This window comes from Lissotriton helveticus, chromosome 1_1 (assembly GCF_964261635.1).
Source record: "Lissotriton helveticus chromosome 1_1, aLisHel1.1, whole genome shotgun sequence".
Lineage (NCBI taxonomy): Eukaryota > Metazoa > Chordata > Amphibia > Caudata > Salamandridae > Lissotriton > Lissotriton helveticus.
This window is the reverse complement of record NC_136057.1, coordinates 1,899,989,549-1,900,012,989: the sequence shown is the minus strand read 5'-3', so window position 1 is coordinate 1,900,012,989 and position 23,441 is coordinate 1,899,989,549. Positions and strand designations below refer to the sequence as shown.

At 43.5% G+C, this 23,441-nt stretch overlaps 1 protein-coding gene across 7 annotated transcripts in view; it reads left to right on the top strand.

The window, feature by feature from the left end:
• The window catches only part of SWT1 (SWT1 RNA endoribonuclease homolog), a 1,000,634-nt gene that overhangs the window by 276,962 nt on the left and 700,231 nt on the right, over positions 1-23,441 (top strand). For all 7 annotated transcript variants that reach the window (XM_078642786.1, XM_078642831.1, XM_078642776.1 and 4 more), the window contains one exon: positions 9,733-9,921. In XM_078642786.1, coding sequence (XP_078498912.1) covers positions 9,733-9,921 — 189 coding nt within the window. The remainder of the gene's footprint in view (positions 1-9,732; positions 9,922-23,441) is intronic.

Below are 23,441 nucleotides of genomic sequence, written 5' to 3'. Positions count from 1 at the left end.
TCATCACCAAAGGACACATAATCACAATGGATACCATCACCCCGTGTGATTGGTCTGACCACCACAGCATCTTCTTCCATATTAACATGGATGTGTCCCTACGGAAGGGTCAACCAACTAAATCGAAGACCTAGAAAAGGGACCTCAGGGATATCAACACAGCCGATCTAGCATCCCACTGTATAGTTGCCCTCTCTTCCCAAGTTGACATGTCTGAGATTCATGTACTCAGCGACTTCTACAACTCTACTATATCTAGCATAATTGATTCCGTTGCTCCTCTCCAACAAAAAAACGCCTCAACAAAAACATCCAAACCATGGTTCAACTGCAACTTAAACTCGGAATGTCGCAACCTTAGGGCTATCGAACGTTCCTGGAGATCCAAACCATCCACGGACCAGCTAAAGAAATCAAGACTCATTAATATTGATTTGGATACCAAGCAGACCCTACTGCTATCCAATGGGTCTACTCCCTCCCAGCCCTAACGGACACCATCGAACCATTGAGCCTGGGCATCAAGAACAATGCCTCCTCGGACATTTTTAGCCCCTCAGTGAAAGAGACATTAAAAAGGTTCTTTAGAGTATCAACCCTTCTAATCATTTCAGCGACCCATTGCCACCTTCCATATTTAAAGAAATCAGGGATGTAGTCTCTCCCATCTGGACTAAGATTGTCAACGCGTCTCTGTCACAAGGCACGATCCCGGAGTGCCTAAAAGCAGCTCAGGTAACACCCATATTAAAAAAAAACTACAGCAGACAGCACTGACCTCAACAACTTCCACCCTATCTCTAACATTCCCACCCTTGCCAAACTCCTAGAAAAACGTGTCCAGTCGCAACTCTGTGCTCACATTTACAATTTCTATCTCCTGGACCAACATCAATCTGGCTTTCGTAGTGGGCATAGCACCGAATAAGCTCTCACTCATTTTATGGACGTCATTTTAAAAATGCTTGATCAAAATGAATTGTGCCTCCTTATCCTCCTTGACCTTTCCTCTGTGTTTTACACTGTTAATCACCTCCTATCCATCCTAGACCACAGGATGGGGCCTGTCTAGTCCGGTGTTGCAATGGTTCTCGTCTTTCCTCCATCACTGATTCCAAAGAGTGAAGGTGAATCACTCTCTCTCACAGCCATCTCCAGTATCCATGGGTGTCCCCCAAGGGTCTGCCCTATCTCCCATACTCTTCAACTTTTTCTTGGAACCACTAGCTAATGCACTAAATTCCATGGATATTCTCTTCCATATGTATGCAGATGACACCCAACTCTATTTGAAAATCTCTTCCCTAGATAACATCACCTCACTCAACACTACACTACTGACTACTCAAAACTCGTTAACTATGAACCACCTCCTGCTCAACACCTCCGAAACAGAATTCCTTCTCATCTCCCCTCCAAATCACACCCCTAAGCTAGACCTCTGGTTGAATCACCTCACCGCCTTCAACTGCTTCCTTCTCATTATCGAATCAGCTAAATCCCTCTGAATCACTCTGGACAAGCACTTGAACATGAAGCCTCATTTTAGCAAAGTATGCAAGGGAGCTAACCACCTGTTGAGGATACTCAGGAAGCTCAAACCTTTCCTCCCAGAAGCTGACTTCAAACAAGTGGTCCAAGTGCTTGTTTTGCCAAGACTTGATTATGGTAGTGCTACGCTCTGTGGTCCCCCCAAACATACCTTGGCCCTGCTAAGGGCCTCATTGAGTGCGGCGCCCAGACTGATCACGGGTACCAAAAGAAATGCGAACATCTCTCGAGTCTTAAAATCCCTAAATTGGCTGCCATATGAAGCGAGAATACAGCTAAAAATTGCTTGCCCATCTCACAAAGCCCTCCATTTCAAAACCCCCAGTTATCTAACACAAACACTGGAACTATCAGGAGGGGCTAAACTCTCTAGGAGTGCTAACTCTCTCCTCCTGAAACCTCAGATCTTTCACAAAAAGAGAACATGCCACCGAGCCTTCTACGGCTCAGTTCCGAAGATCTGGAACTCCCACCCACTGGAAATACGTAGAATCTCTTCCAAGGATGCCTTCAAATAGGAAGTAACAAGATTCCTTATGAACAAGTTCCTACCTTAATAGGTTGTTGGATTGTCTGCTGTAATGCATTGGACTTAGACCTTTAAGCCCTTGCGCTGGTTGCTATTCCATCTCGATATGTACCAGTTATGTTCTTATTATTCTGCTGATCCCGTGTAGATATAATCGTTCTTGTCCTGCGAGTTCTATTTTGATATGTGATTTTGTCTGGATTCCCATTTGACACATGTACTGCAACTGTTACCTTCCTTTCCCCACAACTGTAAAGCGCTCTGATATCCCTCTGGATCATGTTCGCGCTATATAAAACTTTATAGATAAAAAAGGACATCTGCAAATAGCACAAAATTATATTTACCAAGAATAGTGTGAAGACCAACCCCCTGGCCAAAGGGCTGGTTAAGGTCCCCTGGGATAGACCAGGCGATAAAGACTTCAGGACAGGAATCAGGACTGGATAGATAACCTCTCTAGAATACCGACGACTGCGTCGCACCCCTCTCTGACACTCTCTTCCTCCTTGAGATTCTTCCGCGATCTTCTGTGTAATCCTAATTAATTTAGGATAGCTGGCTCTGAATTCGATTCTTCATCAGCATCTCACAGCATCTCTCTCAGCATCAACATCTCCCGCTCACAGCATCTGTGTCTCCCGATCTCTGCAGCATTCAGCAAATCTCCATCTAACTAACTAACTAAAAGCTATCTCAATTATACCTTTCGTTCTGCATGTACCACCCATTAATGTTTCAATATTGCTAAAATACTAAATCTGATTGGTCAGGCAAGGGGGGAAGATCATCACACCATACTTATATGTCATTTAATTCAATATTTTTACTGTTCGCAAACCCAGCCCCTTAATTTTTATTCACAACTTTTATTTCTCACCCGCATTCATGTTTCATTTGCAACATTTGTTCTTAAACTCTAATATGCAGGTCCATTCAGTTGAACTTTTTGGCCTCTGCTCTCAGGCTCGGGCATTCTTCGACCTTGTCCTCTTTCCAATCTTTGTTTCATCATTCCGGATTAACTTTCAGTGCCCATGCGTGAATAACACATGGCTCAGCCCACTACAGCCATACATGAGAGGCCCAAATACGCACTAGTGATAAAGTCAGAAAGACAGATGCTACTTTAAAAAATAAATAGTTTCACTGTGTACCACCCATCTCTACTCTATCCCAGTTTCTTTATTAGACTTATCCCTGCTTTAGCATTAGTAAAAGTCACTCGATTTAGTTTCAAGCAAGCAAATGCCAAACGCACAAGTCTTCAAGACTCTATATTAGTACATCTGCTCATGCTCAAGAATTTCCCTCCAAGCGACAGCACGTCATACGTAGATGCAGTTGACACATGCTCAATAAAGATTTCCCTGTTTAAAGCAGTTTAGTCCTTCGTTCACACTATTACCGTTAATAAACACATAAGCAAGCTTCACTAACCCGCGTGTTGGTGTGGTGCGGATTAGTTTTACAAAAAACTGTTTTTACTACTTGTTAATAAGTTAAAGGAGCGGATTGCTTCCAAGCAAGTCTCTTTTCTACGAGTCCTTGCTCCATCACCTCTGTTGTAGAAGCCCACGAAAGAAAGACAAAGGTAGCTATTCTATTTCCTTCGAAGTTTGATTTGTACAAGTGAGGATGGCCTTTTTGCTTTAACCACTGTGCATAGCTCTGAAACTTTAAGAGAGTGGGAAATTTCCGGTTCTTAGTTTTGTTAGTGTGACTAATGTTAATTTACAGCTCTAAATATAATATTCCAAAATAATATTGCAATCTCGCACACATTATTAGCATTACTATTCAATGTATTAATCTTCCTGGCCCCTGTGCCTGTCATGCAGACACTCTAATAAAGACTTTTTACTTCAATATGGCATGCAATTAGGCCTGGCTTGTATAGTACATGTATGTGTTCGGGAACAAAAACCCTGCTACACAGGACACTTCTTTAAAGTCAGGGAAAGGTCTCGGGTTCCTAGGAGCATTTGAAATAAAGAAAATATGTGGTCACTAGTTATTTCACTAGGAACACATAGCCTTTGATCTTTGGGCATTCAACGTAAATATTAATGTTGCAGTGGAATGTCTTCCAGGAATTAGACGCTATACAGCTTCAGCAGACTGTTTAAGTAGAAAAAGATAAGCATGCCATGAAGGGCAAAGGAGAATCACCAAGTGCAACCAGATACTTGATACATGGAGATATCTGTGTTTGGATCTCCTTGCAACATCTCAAGATGCCAAATGCCATGGATTTGGAAGCATGCAGGGGCAACCTGGAGTAGTAGGGCAAGTGTATTTGATTCATATGCCTTGGACAAATAAGATTTGGGCTGCAAGGCTCTTGAATTCTTACTTTTTGGACATATGAAAATCATTGATTATTAGACGAGAGCAGCCTTAACTAAAAACATTGTATGAAATTAAAAGGATTTTTTTCATGCAAGGAGAAAGGTTTTTACCCTCTCACTTTCCTCTGAGAGAATGTTGTGCCCCAGAAAGACCTTAAGTACTTGCTTCTAAGAATCCACTTGGCAGCAAAGTGACGGAATCTTTCTTTACTGAGAGAATCAATGAAATATGATGCTTATTTTACACTTTTCTATCAGTAACAATGCTAAATTTATCTTGGGAGCTTTCTCCATGGGTGTATGGGCTAATGATAATTTGTGTATGCCTTGGCATTGCAGTCCAGTGCTGAAAAAAATATGCATCTGAAGTTCTGCCCTCACTAGGCGGGTCTTCTAATACTTTGACCCTGGCAATCCTATAGAGAATTTGCTTGCCTGATAAGGGTTTATGGCTGATGAGGCATTGCCTTCAGACACCTGGTAGTTCCTTCTCTTTTAAATGAGGCAGAGGAGCTGCAGTTTTGGCTGGGTGGTCAAGCCACCAATTTATAATTCTACTGTTGCGCTAACCTTCCTGACCCCCTGAATTGTTGACATCATTTATCACTGAAAACACTGTAGTTTGGTTTTCAAGAGTGCGTCTCTGAGCGCACCTTAATATTTCGGGGCTAATTTGTAACTTGTTCAAGGACCAGGGTAAAACATTAGATATGAAAATGATTTCCGTTTAATTTCTGGATTTAAATAGCAATAATAGAAAGAAGTGGAAAACAAAATGTTAAAAGGTATTAAAAAAAGGTTTATACCTGAAGAGTTCGAAGGAGGAGTGTAGTAACCGTTAAATGTAAATATTGACATTTTATTGGTGAATATGTTGGCTTCTTATAATGAGGGTATGGAAGGGACAGTTGAGCATCATGCCCCTGCATTTCCTTGGGTCCTAGAGCATTGTTGTACATATTGTACTGTGGTGATGGTGATGTTTTTTGGAAGAGAGAGCAGTTTGGGATCAAATTAGTCGAGACATGCTCCTAAAGTTCAGGTTTTTCAGTTTACTATAAAGTATGTTGCGGGTAAATATAATGTGATGATGGATTTTTTTTGTCTAAATAGTTGCTGACAAATAGTAATTAAGAAGTTGATGAGTATGAACTAGAAGAAAAAACATTAAGTACTCAGGAAATTAAAAGGAAAGGTTGTCCATTGAATTATTAATGGCAGAAGAAATACTATTATAGTTGTATGTGGAGAAGTGTGGCTCAGGGGTTAGAGGCAGCAGACCCGGAAGCTGAGATCGGTCCTGGACCAGGGTTCAATTCCCCGCCTCGGCGGGGTCTTGGGCTAAAAAATTCCACGGACTCGATAATTCTCGCCCCGGTGCCTCCTCGACTCACGGGTTCACACTCTGCGACTCTGGGCAATAGCTTGCTTAATCTCCACAACGGCCCCTCGCGGCGGGATGCCTGACTTTCACCTTGTGGATACCCTGCTATCTCACAGGGGAATACCAGGAAGGGTTCCCTAAGCAAGCGCCGGGAAACCCACTGCGGGTAGCTGTGCGCTATATAATCTCAACTACATTTACATTTACATGTCATGTCTCTATTATGTTTTCATAGAGCAAGGTCCTAAAATAGAAACAAGACAAAAGCCAATTAAAACCTATTTTTCAGTGTACAGATAAAATCCCCTATAACATACATCAGTGTAGTTCATTTCTTGCACTAATTCGATAGCTGATGAACAGGATAAAAAATTGTGTTGTAAAAACAAAGGGTGTAAAAAAATTCACTGTAATCCTGCTTTTAAAATGCTTGCAATTCTCCCATCATTAGCCATCATAGTTGTTCATAAATTTCCCCATATGCCTGTTTATATCAACACCCACTCTTAATCTGTGGATGGCAACTTTCATAGATGTGTTTGGAAAAAAATCATATAATTTATAAAATTCTATGGTCCTAATCAATCTCTTGGCAAACTAAACAGAAATCTTTGCATTCAAATAAATATGATTTGAATTTAAACTTTCCAATAACACGTCTTTTTAAAATCATGTTTTTCTAACTGATCTAATTATACCTCAGAGTATTGACAACCAACCATAAAATTATTTTACTCTTTTATATACAGGATCATAATCCCTACAGAAATCTTTAAGAATATCCATGTGACACATTTTGAAAAGTTTAGTTTGATCGTAATCCTAAATAATTCACAAGAAATTAAGTGCTTGTCTCTTTGCTAATAGATCCCAAGAAAATAAATCCCCAGCTCTAAATTACAGCTTGTATAATTGCCAAATGTAGAACAGATAGCACTTTTTCATTACCCTGACTTCAACTTCAGGATATTTTAAACAAGTATCCAACATAAACATTTCTATTAAAAGCTGACAATTTGAAAATCACCTATGAAGTTTATTAAAGCGAAACATAGCTTTGCTTTTGTTTTCCTCTAAAAATAGATGGTGATTAAAAGTATTAGTATTCCATAACTACCTCAAATGTAATACCTGCTTGTCACCGTGAGTATTAAATAGATTTATTCCCAAAATTGTGCAGTCGTAGATGGAGGATCAGCCAGAAATAAGTAAAATATTGTTGGTGACACCTAACAGGCTTTCTTTAAGCGATTTCCAATAGGAACTTAATCGCGTAATCTGCTGTTAACTAGTACTTCTGCAATAGCTCAATCTCTTGAGTGTAGCAGTCATATGATCAACAAAAGCCCTGGTGGAATACCCTCTCTTTCTAATCTGGACCATAAATGGGTTCAGACAACAGATTCAAAAACAGTCTAAAAACAGCAAATACATACCGTGTTTCCACTATGGATGGCCGAGCACTGGTATAATTGTGGATTGGCTGCATTGGAAGCCTGTTTGTTCCCAAGGAATGATACATTTTTAAGCTCACCAGTCCTGTAACCTTCTCAAATCAAATTTAGAAAAAAAACCTTTTGGGCCATATCCAGCAGGGCAATGGATTCGTAATATTGCAGGGTTAGCTCTACTGAGAGTAATTTTTTACCACAAGTGTTGCTCCATTTGAGGTTGTTGTCTAAGTCCGAGAAGGGAGTACAAGTATATTAAGTGTGCTAGATGAAGGTTGTGGAAGGACGGATGAAGAATTATGGAGGATACTGCATGTTTTTGAGTTGTCTAAAGGCACATGACCAGTGATGTAATGAAGACACAGAATAGTATGAGGGTCTTTAGCAAAAGTTGGACATCGATGTAGCATGTTGTGCTATATTTAATCAAATTTGCTCCATTTTGTGTTATCATTTGTTATTGACATTTTGAGAGTTTCATCATAAGTACAATAAAGTTAATAATTACTTATAATTTGAATGATATGAATAAATATACAAAATATATGGAAAAGAAAAAGAGAAACTGCATATATGATAAATACTAAAATTTGCTCCATTTTGTATTGTATCATTCACTGGTGTTCTAAATAAGTGATTACCATGCAATGTTGTCCTTGTTGGAAGTTGAAGCATTTGAAGGACAGATTAATGAAAATGTGAAGGAGTTGTGTAATGGTTGTAAGGATTTGTGAGGGGATTTCAGAGAAAGTGTCAATAGTGCGGTACAGTCCAGTGTATCTGATTCGGTTTATTCTGGTGAGGAAAGGTAAGTAGGCAGATTGCCTCTGTGTATCAAAGAATGTTTGATGTATTTGGTGAAGAGAGGGATTCATTTTGGAATGTGCGAGTCAGTGGAATGAGAGCAGGTAGTAGGTTGCAATCTGCAATGGGATTGCCGGTAATTTCATTGGGACTGTTGGAATTTATTAGACAATCCAGGTGGGTTTTACTGTTGCTGAAAAACACTGTATTACATCTAATGGAGTTAAAGACTAAGGAGCTCACTGTGATGGAAGGCGTACATCAGTCTGCCCGCCATCATAACAGTGATGGGCCCTCCCGCCAGACATGCGGCGGTCCCACCAGCCCAATTAGGATGCGCCCGCCACACTCCGGGCCTGACTGGGAACGAAAACCGGCCCTGGCAAAGTGCTCGGCCGCCCTCCCGGGGGGGTGGGGGGGGGTGGGGGGGGGGGGGGGGGGAAGAGTCCGTTGGGGGTGCGACCGAACTCTTTGCGGGTGCCGGTTTTCTGACGATTTTTTTACAGGGCTGATTTTGCAGCTATGCTGCAGAAATCGCCCTGTAACAAAAACGGCCCCCAAGGGCCCAAAACCGGCCCCCACCCTTGTGGCGCACCAGGGAAGTGCCCGGTGCCTGCAACGGCCACCCCGGCACTGGCCACACTGGCGGGTGCATCCTGGCCTTTTCACATTGCGGATGGTGCTGCTGGCTACAGCACCGTACGCTATGTGAAAATGCCACACTGCATTCCATGCAAAAAGTGTCAGGCACCTTGTGCATGGAAATGTAGGGGGTGCCATGGGTACAGCCCAGTGCACCTCCCCCCCCTACAGAGGGGGCCTGCAACAGGCCCCAAAGCCAGTCTCTGCCTGTCTTTTTGCCGTGGGATATCCCTGGCAAAAATACAGGCGGAAGGGCTTATGCTAATCACTACGGCGGTGCCTGCCCGCCACCGCCGCAATGATGCCCTAGTTCCGGGTTCCGCAAGGAGGGCGGAAAAGAACTGCCTTGCGGGACCATGGCGGACGGACTTTCCGTCTGCAGCGGAACCAGTGTGATTCCCACCGCCATCCTAATTTGGCGGTGGGTGGATCACATTATGATGGCGGGAGGATCGCCACCGCCGGGCCGGCGGTGGCGATCCTCCCGCCATCATAATGAGCCCCTAAATTCGACACTGAATCCACAAATTGTATACATCCTCCATTCCCCTCATTACAATCAGGTTGGTTGTACTCCAGAAGAGGAAAAACAGTGTATTAATCCAGCTGCTTAGCATTTTGTTTTATCAGGAGCATAACAGTGATGCAAGAGCTGTAGTTGTAATACCTGGAGACCACTTGGTAAACCTGCAAACATCCTGTAAATTAGTTTGCATTCTCAGAAAACCTCTTGCTGCAGGAAGATGCTTGTGATAATGACTACAGAGCATTCCCCAAAATGCCAGTTTCTCTACTAAATGGTGATGAAATGGTCTACGGTAATGTTAATACTAAAGAAGCCATTACTGTTATATTTCCAGATATGTCCTACATTTAGGACTACGGTTTACCAGGTATTTAAAAACGTGATATTTAAATTCCATTCATGCCATGTTCATTTTGGTTTATCTTACTGCTACCATGAGGATTTTAGTTTCTCTGAACTGCCAACATAGATAAACATGTTCTTTTCTCTCCTAGGTTTTGGTAAACCGGTCTTGATTATTCCCTGGGTAGTTTTACAAGAATTGGACTTCATGAAGAATGGAAAATTGTTACAAACGGTAAAACATAAAGCCATTCCTGCTGTTCAGTTCATATACATCTGTCTGAAAAACCAGGACCCTAATTTGTGGGGTCAATCTATGCAGCAGGCCTCTCAGAAAATGTGTAAGTTTTGATTTTTTTTAAGCTTTTCTATTTATGTGTCCTGTTTGCTCAGGCTTTTGTGTCTGTGTTTCAAGGTCTGTTTTTGAAATATAATAATAAGTTGTGTATGTACATTGCATTTGTAACTGGGCTTGATGCATGTCAGGGTTTTAGTACCTTCACATAAAAAATCAACATTGAGACTAAGTGAAACTCACTTTAAAGTCCATTGGTTATTATGACAATGTGGTTTAGATCAGGCTTTCTAGAATTTAAATTAAACTCTACTTGTCTAAATGATCAAATTGCAGTATTGTGAATCAAGTGATTATAACATGCAAAATATCATTTATACTTGGTACCTCCATCTATAAATCATGTACATTCATATAATTAGGCTATCCCTTCTGGTATAAGGAAGATCTCCGAGTCCTTGTAAGAATTTTGTGTAGATTTGAGAGCCGTAAACCTCTTGAAATAGCCTGTGTCAGTCAAAGATATTTTGATTTAATTGAATAATGCAATCATAAAAGCTAACAACAATCAATATTAGACCCATAAAAATACAGGCAACATTTACAATAAACGCTAAAATACATTCATTTTACCAAAATATATTCATTTTATTCCACATTAATGATAAGGTAGAAACTAGAATCTAAAATATATAACAGAATACAATCACATATCAGGCTCTTAAACATCCATCTTGTATTCAAAAGGTATTTTTAGAAGTGAGACCACTGTTGGTAAGATTGTGTCTACCGCAATAAAATGTATCAGCATTAATACATATAAAAGCGCAGGTCTGCGTAATCTGCTACTACTCTCCGTCAAGTTTGACTATATATTGCTTCCCTACAGAGTAGGCAGAAGAACAGAAAGGGCATTGTGGTTTGTAAAAACATCATATTGCATGGGGCGTCGATTATCATCCTCAGGCAAGCCACATTTTTTAATAGTGTCATTGGGCAGGAGGCCCATAAGCAGTCGTGTTGGCAGGCATATTTTATATTCACTCCTTTTCAAATATAGGGGTGTGTATTTTCAGCATTTTTTAAAGATGTTATTACATTTTCATTTTGTGCAGTCATACCTCAGCAACAAGAATAGTAATAGAAGAAAAATATATCACCCCTCATCCCCCATTTCACTTTACCCCTTCCCATCCCAGTGAGTCTCCTGTCTGTAAAGAGGTGCTTTATTTCTCATAGGGTCTAATCAAGCAAATAAGTGCAGTGTTTGAAGTCTTGGGGACACTTTGTTTCTCTGCAATCGTTGACCATGCACTGGAGTACTGGTTGCCATACAGCCTGGAAGTTGTCTTTAAGCAGATTTCTCAACAGACATTCCATCGCTAATATACCCCATACTTTTTTGTACCATGTATTTCATGTTGATCCGTCAATTGTTTCCACATTCTAACAGTTATAATCTTAGCAGTATTCAATAACTGTATTATCAGGGCCAATTAATTATTTCTGATATTTTCCCAGTATACCTTTGTCATTCTTAGTACTATCAACATAGGCTCATCTGAAATTGGGAACCCCATTGTTATGTTCATATATGTACTCTAATATAGGTCCAGGGAACATCGTACCCTTTCCCTACATCACCTCCCCTACATTTCCTTAGAAGGACATAACTCCTAATAAGGACAGAAGGCCTTATAGGGACAGAACGCCTTATAAGGATTAACGCCTTTTATGGACTAAACCTTTCACCTAGTTCCATGCAGAGGGATGGTATTCCCACTCAATAATGCTAAGACGTCATCCTTATCACATATGAATAATTTATGAGAACACTACCCAGGAGGAATACTTCACCTCTCCTATCTACGCACAAGGTTTAATCCCATACGTCATCCTCATACTAAACAATGGCTAACACATGCACAAGGGGCAAAGGGACTCTGTATAAATACAGCACCTCTTGCTAGCAGTAGTTGGAGGGAACCGAGACTTTAAGGCCGACACACTGACCAGAGACGCTGAGGCTCCTGCATGCAGTCGCTCCAGCTGACAGTGGTCTAAACATCCCTTGCGAGGTGTCCCAACTCGAGACCAGGACGAGATCCCGCACTCTCATTATTCAGGTAACCGGCATCGACTAATGTGAGAAAGTGCCATCTTCCGTGCATGGTATGCCTCCACTTCTTGCTGAATTGCTGATGTGCTTTGACTGAGTGTGCCCTGGGCTCCTGCCAATCAGGTGCCCAGGGCCTGTGTTCCTTCCCTAAAACTGTATTGAAGCTAAAACCCAATTGGCATCTCTGGCCACATGTCAGCCCCTGGTAAAAATCTATAGTACAAATGGGGGTGGTATGCACTCCAAATTTTCAAAAGTTCATTCCAATACAATCATCCTTGTGCTTCTTGCGTGCAATCTAGGTAGTGCATTCCCTAATGCACTGAATAGAATTCATTGCTGTGGGGAACGCAGAATCTACGCTCCACACCCAGATGCACAGCGTAACTGGATACTAGATCCAACCGTTTAATCCACATTTCTCTTTACTCAAGTTTAATCCGTGATTTATCTGTAATTATTCCTTTTATCTTTCTCATGTCCACATCAATCATCATTTGCATTTTTGGAAGCTTCATATATTTTCGTGTGCCCATCCAGACCTTCACTGAAATATGATCCAAATACAACCAATAGTTTCGAGCAGCATTTCGTATTGAAAGCCCAATGCATTTCGGGCTGTGTCACCAGCCCTTCGTCGGGGGTCACTGCAAATTAACCAATCAAGGAAAACCCATCAGTAATAGATTATACAGTTTATCACATTATGCACGAAATTTTCAATTTAATATTATACATTTTTGTGTTCTAATTCCGATTCATCAAATAAAAAAGGTACTCAATTACCGTAATCTTCACCCAGTTGCCCTTTATTCATTTGTCCACCCACTAACCCATAATTAAATAATACCACCCTCGTAACACGCAGTGCGCACTCAATAATTCCTTAACACCCCTCTGATTAAATCACGTTCTTTCTTGGTCGTCCCGGCTGCAATTAAACGTTCTCATATTCCTAAAAGCTATCAAAACGAACATTTCAGTAAACTTGTACTCCTTTTGTGGATAACTAAGTTTCAATCATACCTGCTCATTACGTTTTCTACAAGCCGCTCTGCATTCGCCTTCAACAGCCAAAGAGTTCTCGTGTATCAAGCCCTTCCCTTCGACCTACATTTAAAACCTGCGTGCTCCTCCCCTTGTGCATGAACCCGAGTAATCTCCTTGTAGTCTTCCTGTAAACTACAATACCCAACATACATTTCAGAAAGAAGATAAAAGGATGCGAATGCCGAGTGGCTTGTAGAAAACGTAATGAGCAGGTATGATTGAAACGTAGTTATCCACAAAAGGAGTACAAGTTTACTGAAATGTTCGTTTTGATAGCTTGTAGGAATATGAGAACGTTTAATAGCAGCCGGGACGACCAAGAAAGAACGTGATTTAATTAGAGGGGTGTTAAGGAATTATTGAGTGCGCACTGCGTGTTACAAGGGTGGTATTATTTAATTATGGGATCGTGGGTGGACAAATGAATAAAGGGCAACTGGGTGAAGATTACTGCAATTGAGTACCTTTTTTACTTGATGAATCGGATTTAGAACACAAAAATGTATAATATTAAATTGAAAATTTCGTGCATAATGTGATAAACTGTATAATCTATTACTGATGGGTTTTCCTTGATTAGTTAATTTGCAGTGACCCCTGACAAAGGGCTGGTGACACAGCCCGAAATGCATTGGGCTTTCAATAAAGAAATGCTGCTTGAAACTATTGGTTGTATTTGGATCATATTTCAGTGAAGGTCTGGATGGGCACACGAAAATATATGAAGCTTCCAAAAATGCAAATGAAGATTGATGTGGACATGAGAAAGATAAAAGGAATAATTACAGATAAATCACGGATTAAACTTGAGTAAAGAGAAATGTGGATTAAACGGTTGGATCTAGTATCCAGTTACGCTGTGCATCTGGATGTGGAGCGTAGATTCTGCGTTCACCACAGCAATGAATTCTATTCAGTGCATTAGGGCAAGCACTACCTAGATTGCACGCAAGAAACACAAGTATGATTGTATTGGAATGAACTTTTGAAAATTTGGAGTGCATACCACCCCCATTTGTACTATAGATTTTTGCCCCATGTTGGTTTTTGCACCCGGGACAAACAAGATACTTTCGGAAGAAATAAAGCATAAATGACAAATTCCACATCGAGCAAGTTTTCAGCAGCTTTCTCGTTGATAATGGGCGAACAAATGGATAATGTTAATAAAAGCAGGATATCACATATGCTGTGGATTATGTGCACAAAATTGGATCATTCTGAGTTTTTGATGTTTTGAAGTGTATGTTGGGTATTGTAGTTTACAGGAAGACTACAAGGAGATTACTCGGGTTCATGCACAAGGGGAGGAGCACGCAGGTTTTAAATGTAGGTCGAATGGAAGGGCTTGATACACGAGAACTCTTTGGCTGTTGAAGGCAAATGCCGAGCGGCTTGTAGAAAACGTAATGAGCAGGTATGATTGAAACGTAGTTATCCACAAAAGGAGTACAAGTTTACTGAAATGTTCGTTTAGATAGCTTGTAGGAATATTAGAACGTTTAATAGCAGCCGAGACGACCAAGAAAGAACGTGATTTAATTAGAGGGGTGTTAAGGAATTATTGAGTGCGCACTGCGTGTTACGAGGGTGGTATTATTTAATTATGGGTTAGTGGGTGGACAAATGAATAAAGGGCAACTGGGTGAAGATTACGGTAATTGAGTACCTTTTTTACTTGATGAATCGGATTTAGAACACAAAAATGTATAATATTAAATTGAAAATTTTGTGCATAATGTGATAAACTGTATAATCTATTACTGATGGGTTTTCCTTGATTGGTTAAAATGCATTGGGCTTTCAATAAAGAAATGCCGCTCGAAACAATTGGTTGTATTTGGATCATATTTCAGTGAAGGTCTGGATGGGCACACGAAAATATATGAAGCTTCCAAAAATGCAAATGATGATTGATGTGGACATGAGAAAGATAAAAGGAATAATTACAGATAAATCACGGATTAAACTTGAGTAAAGAGAAATGTGGATTAAACGGTTGGATCTAGTATCCAGTTACGCTGTGCATCTGGGTGTGGAGCGTAGATTCTGCGTTCCCCACAGCAATGAGCCCCTGGTAAATGGCACCATTGATACCCAGGCCAATGTGACCAGAGAAGACCCCTAAGGGCTGCAGCACTTATTGTGCCGCCCTTAGGGGCCCTGCACCATGACACACACACACTGCCTTTGCAGGCTGAGTGTCCTGGTGCAGAACTAAACAAAGAGTCGACATGGCACACATCCCTGTGTGCCATGCCCACTACCCCACTGCCCTGGCATACATTAGCTGACTGCCCTATGCCAGTGGTGTTGGCACAGGTGCATGAGCTCTGTGCCCCTACAGTACCCAGGGCCATTCCTGGGAACTGTAAGTGCAGTGATGCCATTAAGAGTATATGGTGCTGGGAGGTTGTCATTACGAACTCCACAGCACCATAATGGCTACACTGAAGACTGACAAGTTTCATACCAAACTTCTCAGCACATTAAACCCACACTGATGCCAGTGTGGGATTTAATGTAAAATGCACTACAGAGGGCATCTTAGAGATGCCCCCTGAAACCTAACCTACAATCCACGTCTTGTCTGAGAGGCTGCCTAGGCTGCCACACAGCAGACATGTTGCTGGACCCCTGGGGGGAGAGCCCCCCGCTCTCCTGGCCCTGCAGCAATGCACATCCTGGGCGAGGTGCTAGGTCTCCTCCACCAGGATAGGCAGGGGGAAGCGTCAAAGGCATGTTGCCTTTGTGAGCTTTTCCAGGCCACTTGCTGTACTCAGCAACTGGCCCCCACCAGTTCTGACCCCCACTCTGGCGGGAAGACTGGCGGGAAACCCTACGCGAGGAAAGGGGGTGTGCCAGCCTCTGCCAACTCCACCCCTCAGGTGGGAGAGGCGAGGTGAGGCATGACTCCGGGCTACCGCCATCTTGAAGATGGGAAGCCCTACCCACTCACAGCTAGGCTCCTGCCCCCCCCCCACAGGAGAGGAGCAGGTTAGGGGGTGTACCCACCCCAGGACAGGGACCTATTGGTCCTTGCCCTCACCCTACCTGTTACGCCCCTAAATTTAGTATTATGGGGCACCCTGAACCTTCCTTTCTCAGATCCTGATTTCGAAACAAGAAAGAAGACCTGCCGTGCAGCTGCTAACAAGAGGATGACACCAACTAACTTGGCCCCAGCCCTACAGGCCTGTTGATCCTTGAAACTGCTCCTGCTAAATCCTGGTGTCTCCTGCTGACAGCAACCTCGAGAAACCCGGAGGACCTGCCTGCCTTGACCCCTTAGAGACTGGGACTCCCATGAGCAGTGGTTCTGCTTAAACCACAATACCCCTGGTGCCAGCCAGGAACCGCGAATCCAGCCCACTCTGCACCCGCCGAGCCCGGCCTGTTCCAGAGTGGCAAAGACCCTGAGGACGTCCCCCCGGCGATTCTGACCTGGTATCCAGTGCCCAAGGATCCCTCCTCGACAACCTAGGCGATGCCTGCAGCCTCAGAACCAGGGACCGCCCAACCACGACCAGCAGAGGGTAAGATTTCCCGATGCCAAAAGACAACCCTGCACCCGGTGCCCCCGGCCCCTTGTGCCCAACTCCGGGGTGCCTACCTACCCACCAAGATCCCAACTTACCCCTCAAAGTGTTGGTTGCGCCAGAAGATCCTCCGTCCCGAGCCTGCAGCCTTTGTTCCCTTTTCAAGATCTCCATTGACTATTATTGAGAGCCCGATGGCTCAAAAGCACCCGAGTGCCCCTGGCAGTGCAACCTTTGTCCTATCCTACTTCCCTATTTGCCCTGAGCAAGTGACCAGGAGCCCAGCTCCCACAGCCGCGTGGCCTGCTCGCCAGCAGCCACCAACCGAAGGCCCCCTGCCTCTCATTGGATAACATTGGGCCTAACTACCTTTGCACCCAGCTGCCCCTGTGCAGCTGAGGGTGTATCAACTGTACCTATCTGACCCTGGGAGACCCCAGAGTCTATGCCCAGAACCTTAACTCTGCCAGTCGAGTACTTACCTAAAAGCCGATAACTCACTTTTCTTCTATAGGCCAAAATTGACTGGTTTCACTTGGAAATTCTTCTAAGTGTGGAGTTTTGGAACTTTAAAATATTCATCTAATATCAGCCGAACTACGAATTCCGATTTACTCACCTGTTATCAGGAGAGACCTCAGTGCTGCATCTTTGAGCCCAGTACTGACCCTGAAAAGTAATTCTAACTGTACTTACCAGTAACTTGAATTTCCTTCCATAGGATATCATTGCCTGCTTTTTGCTGAAAAAGTTTCCAAGTGTCGATTTTTTGAAACTTACAAATGTTCTCTAAAAATCGTGTCAACGATAAAAACGTAATTACTATCCTGTTTTAGATAGAGGTCCCAGTGCTGAACCTAGGAGTCCAGGACTGGATTACAAAAGTACCGTGAACATACTTTACCTTCAAATTGAATTTCCTTCCATAGGATAACATTGGTAATTTCAACTGAAAAGTTTCTGTCAACTTTTAAAATACAATAATATTCCTTAAAAATCACTACTGTAACCAAAACGCTTTTACTTAACTGTTTACAGCTCATGTCCCGGGACTGAATCTAGGATCCAGTTCTGTGGTTAGAAAAGTAATCTACAAAGTAACTAATTGCATTTAACTGAAAATTCCCATTGAGCTCAATGTTGCATTGTGTTTTAAAAATGTGTTGCCTAGTGCAACAAACTGTAACTATTGCATTCAAAAAGTCTATTGCCTATTTGAAAAGTATTTAACTAAAGTAACTCATCTTGAGAAAGTGTATTTTGATACCTTGTTGGTTCTAAAATAAAACAACTATATCTTTTGATACAAAACAATGGGCCTAGAGTTCACTTCTTGAGTGTGTGAGACCAATTGCTGACTGAGTGTGTACAACAAATGCTTTACCCTGTCCTCTGATACTGCCTTACTGCTCCACCAAGATACCACTTTAGAGAGTAAGGTTATAGCTAACTTTAACCTCTGCCAAACCTCTGGGGACTGGGGCCTCTATACACAGTGTACCTTACTTTGGTCCAGTATATATAGAACCACTTTCCTACAACTAATCCTAGCGGGATTTTTGGCTCCTAGGCTTATTAGCTCTTTCACACCTACTCACATGCTAGGTATACTAGGGTACATCTAGATAGGCATCATAAGAGTATGTGCTTTATTTTATAAAAACATTTTATATTCATGTATATGATCAAGACTATTGCAAAATGGTAGATCTGTACTATTCCTGTTTATTCACTGTACTGCTGATCCTATATCTCTGCTACTGTGTAACAGTTGTAGCAGCACATATATTTTACACTAGAAGAACAACGGTTCAATAAATTCCGATTGTAAACACGCTCGACTGTGTCTTCAGTGTATCTCTCTGAGACCAAATGAGCAAGCACGAGTGACTGGGTGAAAAGTAGTATATTGTTTCCACGAGTCTGAGGAATCATTGTTTGTTATGTTCTGAGGTTGCCAAAAACGAATCTCTCTTATAAAAGGAGATTCTAGTGGCACTGTGAGCTAGCTAATGCAAACAGGCCTAACATACGCGGTGGGGGTGCACAGAATCCGTCTACCACAGTGCATGTTATCCAAAAGCGCACGTCCTGCAGGGGTACTATAGGAACTACACTACATCATCATATCTTTAATAGCTACTAGTACCTCCTTCCAATATTTGGACAGGACTGGGCACTATCACCACACATGAATATCTTCCCTCTTTTCCCCTTATTCTCTCCTGCACATGTTCGGCCCCCTTTTTGCATTGTTTCTCTCTGTGTATCGTGTCTTGTCCCTCCAATAGTTCAACCATTCCTTTTCAGAAATTTCAGTCTGCAATGTATTGTCCCATAGTTCTATGTAGATAAGTTTTTTCAGCCTCATAGCCTCCAGTTGTATTCTATACTAGCAGCCCATCCCGACCTTGTCCGGGAGCAATCAGGCTTCCCGGACCCCCGCCCGCCCCGACATTGTGCAGCAGCCTGGCCCCCCGCCCGCCCCGACATTGTCAAGCAGCCCGGGCCCCTGCCCGCCCCGTCCCCCGCCTGCCCCGACCCCCGCCTGCCCTGACCCCCGCCTGCCCGGAGCCTTACCTCAGCCGCCGCTCCTCATTTCACCGCTCCGCCGCTCCTCGCCACCATTCCGACGTTCGTCACTGCTCCTCCCCCGCGCCATGTCCGCCGCTCCTCTTCCGCTCCTGCACGCCGCTCCTCCCCACGCTCCTGATGTCACCACGCAGGTCACGGCCGGCGCTAATTGCAAGGGACTACTTTTTTTTATCTGCAATTTTTTAAATAACGTTTTTCGGGTGTGTGGATTGGCGCTGTGGTTCCCGAATTTACCCGCCTCAAAGGTGCAAAGTTCTTCCTTTATTATAGTAGTATAGATATCTTGGAGACCACCCAATGGTACCCTCAAGAATTTTGACGAATTTCTCAATGTCCATTTGTTCCCTTTTTGCCACCAATTAATTAGGTGAGTAGGCCACCCAATGTCTTAATTGTTGGTACCTAAATCTCTATAATTTGGAAAGACCATATGTTCCTTTACAATTTTCAGAAGATCGTATTTCTACCTTTTGAATCGATCCATCAACAATCGGCAGTTTCTCTCCTGCCAGGCCTGAAATGCTTTCCTTCCCAGTGGAAGCATAAATTCATCATTTTCATGTATGTATGTGGGGATGGGAAGGTCTTCAACTTGTAACACATGGTTAAAGAGCCACATATGTTTCATAATATGCCTATTTATGGCTTGCATATACCCTTTTTGCCTAGACTTGCTAAGAAGCCATAAAAAAATTATTCCACAGTGTCTTCCTCCTCTATGTACGGGAAGCCTTTTCCTTTCTTATTTTTGTTTAATCTGAGGATTTTCATTGAAAAGCGGTCTAGCTTTCCCTGCCAGACAAAGTGCAAAAGGCTTTCTGTATTTTTTATTTTTTTATTTGAGGTTTATATAGCGCTGGCTAGACCCGGGGGTATCGGAGCTCTTTACACACCGATCCACAAAATTACATCAGTTACAAGTTACAACAGTTACAAGAAAACATTTCAAGAGCGTCAGAAGACGGAATAAATGGAGCTTAGAAGGGTAAGGGGATGGGGTAAAATTATAGGAGGGAGAAAGGATGGAGATCGTATGGATAGAGAGACTAAGGAGAGTCTGCCCAAAGTCCGGCTGGGTAGGTGACGGCCGAGGGGTAAGTCCACAGCCCATCTCCTCTATAGCTATCAGGTAGCTCCACCAGGCATCGGTCAAGCGGCTAGGTCTCAATGAGAAAACAATTGGAGATCAAAGAAGAAGGATAAATGGAGCGTAAAGGGGAAAGTGGATGGAGTAAAGGGGTAGGAGAGAGAGTACTATGGAGAGACAAAGTAATGTGGAGAAGTGTGGCTCACTGGTTAGAGCAGGCAGACCCTGAAGCAGAGGTCAGACCTGGGACCAGGGTTCAATTCCCGACGCGGCAGGGTCTTGAGCTCAAATGTCCATGGACTCGATAATTCTCGCTTCGGTGCCTGACCTAATCATGGGTTCACACTCTGCAACTCTGGGCATTAAGCTTGCTTAATCTCCACAACGGCCCCCCTGCGGCGGGATGCCTGGCTTTCACCTTGGGGATGCCCTGTAGGGGCTATCTCACAGGGAAAAGCCAGGACGGGTTCCCAAGGCAAGCGCGGAGATACCCCTTCGGGGGTCGATTCAGGCGCTATATAAGAAACATAATAATAATAATAATAATAATGCCGGGCTGGGTAGGTGACGGCCGAGGGGGTAGTCCACAGCCCATCTCCTCTATAAGTATCAAGTAGCACCACCAGGCATCGGCCAAAAAGCTAGGTCTCCACGGTCAGCGGTAGGATCACAGTTTCGGAATCCATAAGGGTAGGACGGAAGGGGGATGTGTTCGAGGTCTGGTTGAAGTCCTTTTTTTTTTCCAGAGCAGTAGCACGATGTGGAAGGGTACCCAGTGGCAGCCATCTTGGTGTCAGGCAAAGGATTAACAGATATGGCAATACACAAGTGACGGATTTACTATAGCACAATCAGCACATCACAAAATATCTCCCTTGTTAGTTTTTATACACAATATCAATTCATATAACTTTGTTGGACTGCAACCCAATGTAGTGCTCATCCACCTTGTAGCACCAATCAACGATCCCCTACCCACTCACGGTGTGGTAGAGTATCATATACAATTTACAAACTAACACCAGGGCACATCCTTTAAAGTCACTGTTATCCAATGGGCATCCAGCCAAGTCAGATTAAATATCTCAAAAGTCTTTTGATCCAAAATATACGTGCACAATGTTCATTGATATTCAGTGTTCTTTTATTAATATTTTTCTTGTCACATCCATCACAGCCGACGCGCGTTTCGCCCTCCGCGGGCTTTTTCAAGGCAAGCTGCTTTTAGGTGAGTAGTATGTGTATTACAAGTCAATATTTAATGGAGATCTTTGGTCATTGTACCTTCAAGCCTTTCTGTTTCAATTTCCGTGTTGGATCCGACCAAGTGATTGTTTTTTCAAAGTTTGGGCACACTGTATGGAGCCTTGATAAGTTCCATCGCCATTCCGCGTGTGTTGAGTTCGAAAAAGGTAGCCTACTTCCGCGTTTCCTTTGAAAAGTCAATATTAATGGAGATCTTTGGTCATTGTACCTTGAAGCCTTTCTGTTTCAATTTCCGTGTTGGATCCGACCAAGTGATCGTTTTTTCAAAGTTTGGGCACACTGTATGGAGCCTTGATGAGTTCCATCGGCATTCCGCGTGTGTTGAGTTGGAAAAAGGTAGCCTACTTCCGCGTTTCCTATGGACTGTCATCAAAGACCTGCATTCAAACCAGAATGGTATAATTAGATTTTTTTTGTATTGCTAATTAGTTCACATTTTCCCAGTCTTTCATAATTCTAATGTTGCAATAAAGAGTTTGTTTGGGCATTATACATTGTAATCAGTAAAGCCAACCCCCAACCACTGGGGTATGCTTTAAATCCTGGGTTTGTGCTTCTCCAGACCTAACCCTCCTAAAACATATTGCCCAGCAGTATGGATGACATGTGATTCCTACACCTGGTAATCCTCATTAGCTTATGTGACATTCCCTATAGGCTGATTTACATACTTGTATGATTCATTGTCTCAGCATAATGTGAGCGTGATGTAAAGTACTGTGACACCCTACACTACGAGTAGCTCTAGACAACAAATAAAATGCATACGTGAGAGGGGCTACGGAGAGATGATGGGCACTGTTGGAGGGTGGCTATGAGGGAATCCGAGGGGGACATCATGGGGGGAGGGGCTATGGAGCGCTGAGGGGCACTGGTGGAGGGTGGCAATGAGGGAATCTGAGGAGGAGGTCATGGGGTGGAGCTACGGAGAGATGTGTGGACTGGTGGAGGTTGTTTGTGAGGGAGTCTGAGGAGGAGGTCATGGGGGAGGGGCTATGGAGCGATGAGGGGCACTGGTGAAGGGTGGTAGGAGGGAGTATGAGGGGGAGGTCATGGGGAGGAGCTACAGAGTGATGAGGGGCACTGGTGGAGGGTGGTAGGGAGGGAGTCTGAGGAGGAGGGGCTATGGAGCGATGAGGGGCACTGGTGGAGGGTGGTAGGGAGGGAGTCTGAGGAGGAGATCATGAGGAGAAGACGCTACGGAGAGATGAAGGGCAGTGTTGGAGGATGGCAATGTGGGAATCCGACGAGGAGGTCAAGAGGGGGAGGTGCTTTGGAGTGATGAGGGGCACTGGCGTCAAGGCTTTCGTTTAGTAATAGGGACTTCCTTAATCTTGAACGCTTTATAATATGCTTAGCATTCAAGTACTTGTATTGAAACCTGGCCTGCTGTAATTCGAGGGTTGCAGTTAGGTCCAAACCTTGGTCTTACTTTCAAATAACCCTCCATCATGCCTTGTGTACACACAGCAGCAATCCGTTGTTGCTGCCTGTTTGCAAGTACATATGATGTAATCAGGGCTTGTAGACTACCTCCAGAAGCGACAAATTGGGCCCGCTGTGGCCCACCCGAATGCGCCCTTGGCCCACCCAAATAAAGATTCCTGGAGCCCGGCCTGCCCCCCTCCCTCACCCTCAACACCACCCCCTTGACCCTCAAGCACTGGGTCTGGACAGGGCTGATACCTGGGCAGGAAGAAAGACTGGCCAGGACCAGAGGAACCCCCCCCCCGACCACCTCCGTTACATTCAAGCACTGAATCTGGACAGTGTTGATGACCTGGGCAGGCTGACAGTCTGGTCTGGACCAGTGATAACCTCCCGTACCTACCCGCCCTCCCCACCCGCCAGACCACCTCCTTGACCCTCAAGCACTGGGTCGGGACAGGGCTGATCTGTGCTGCTGCCGC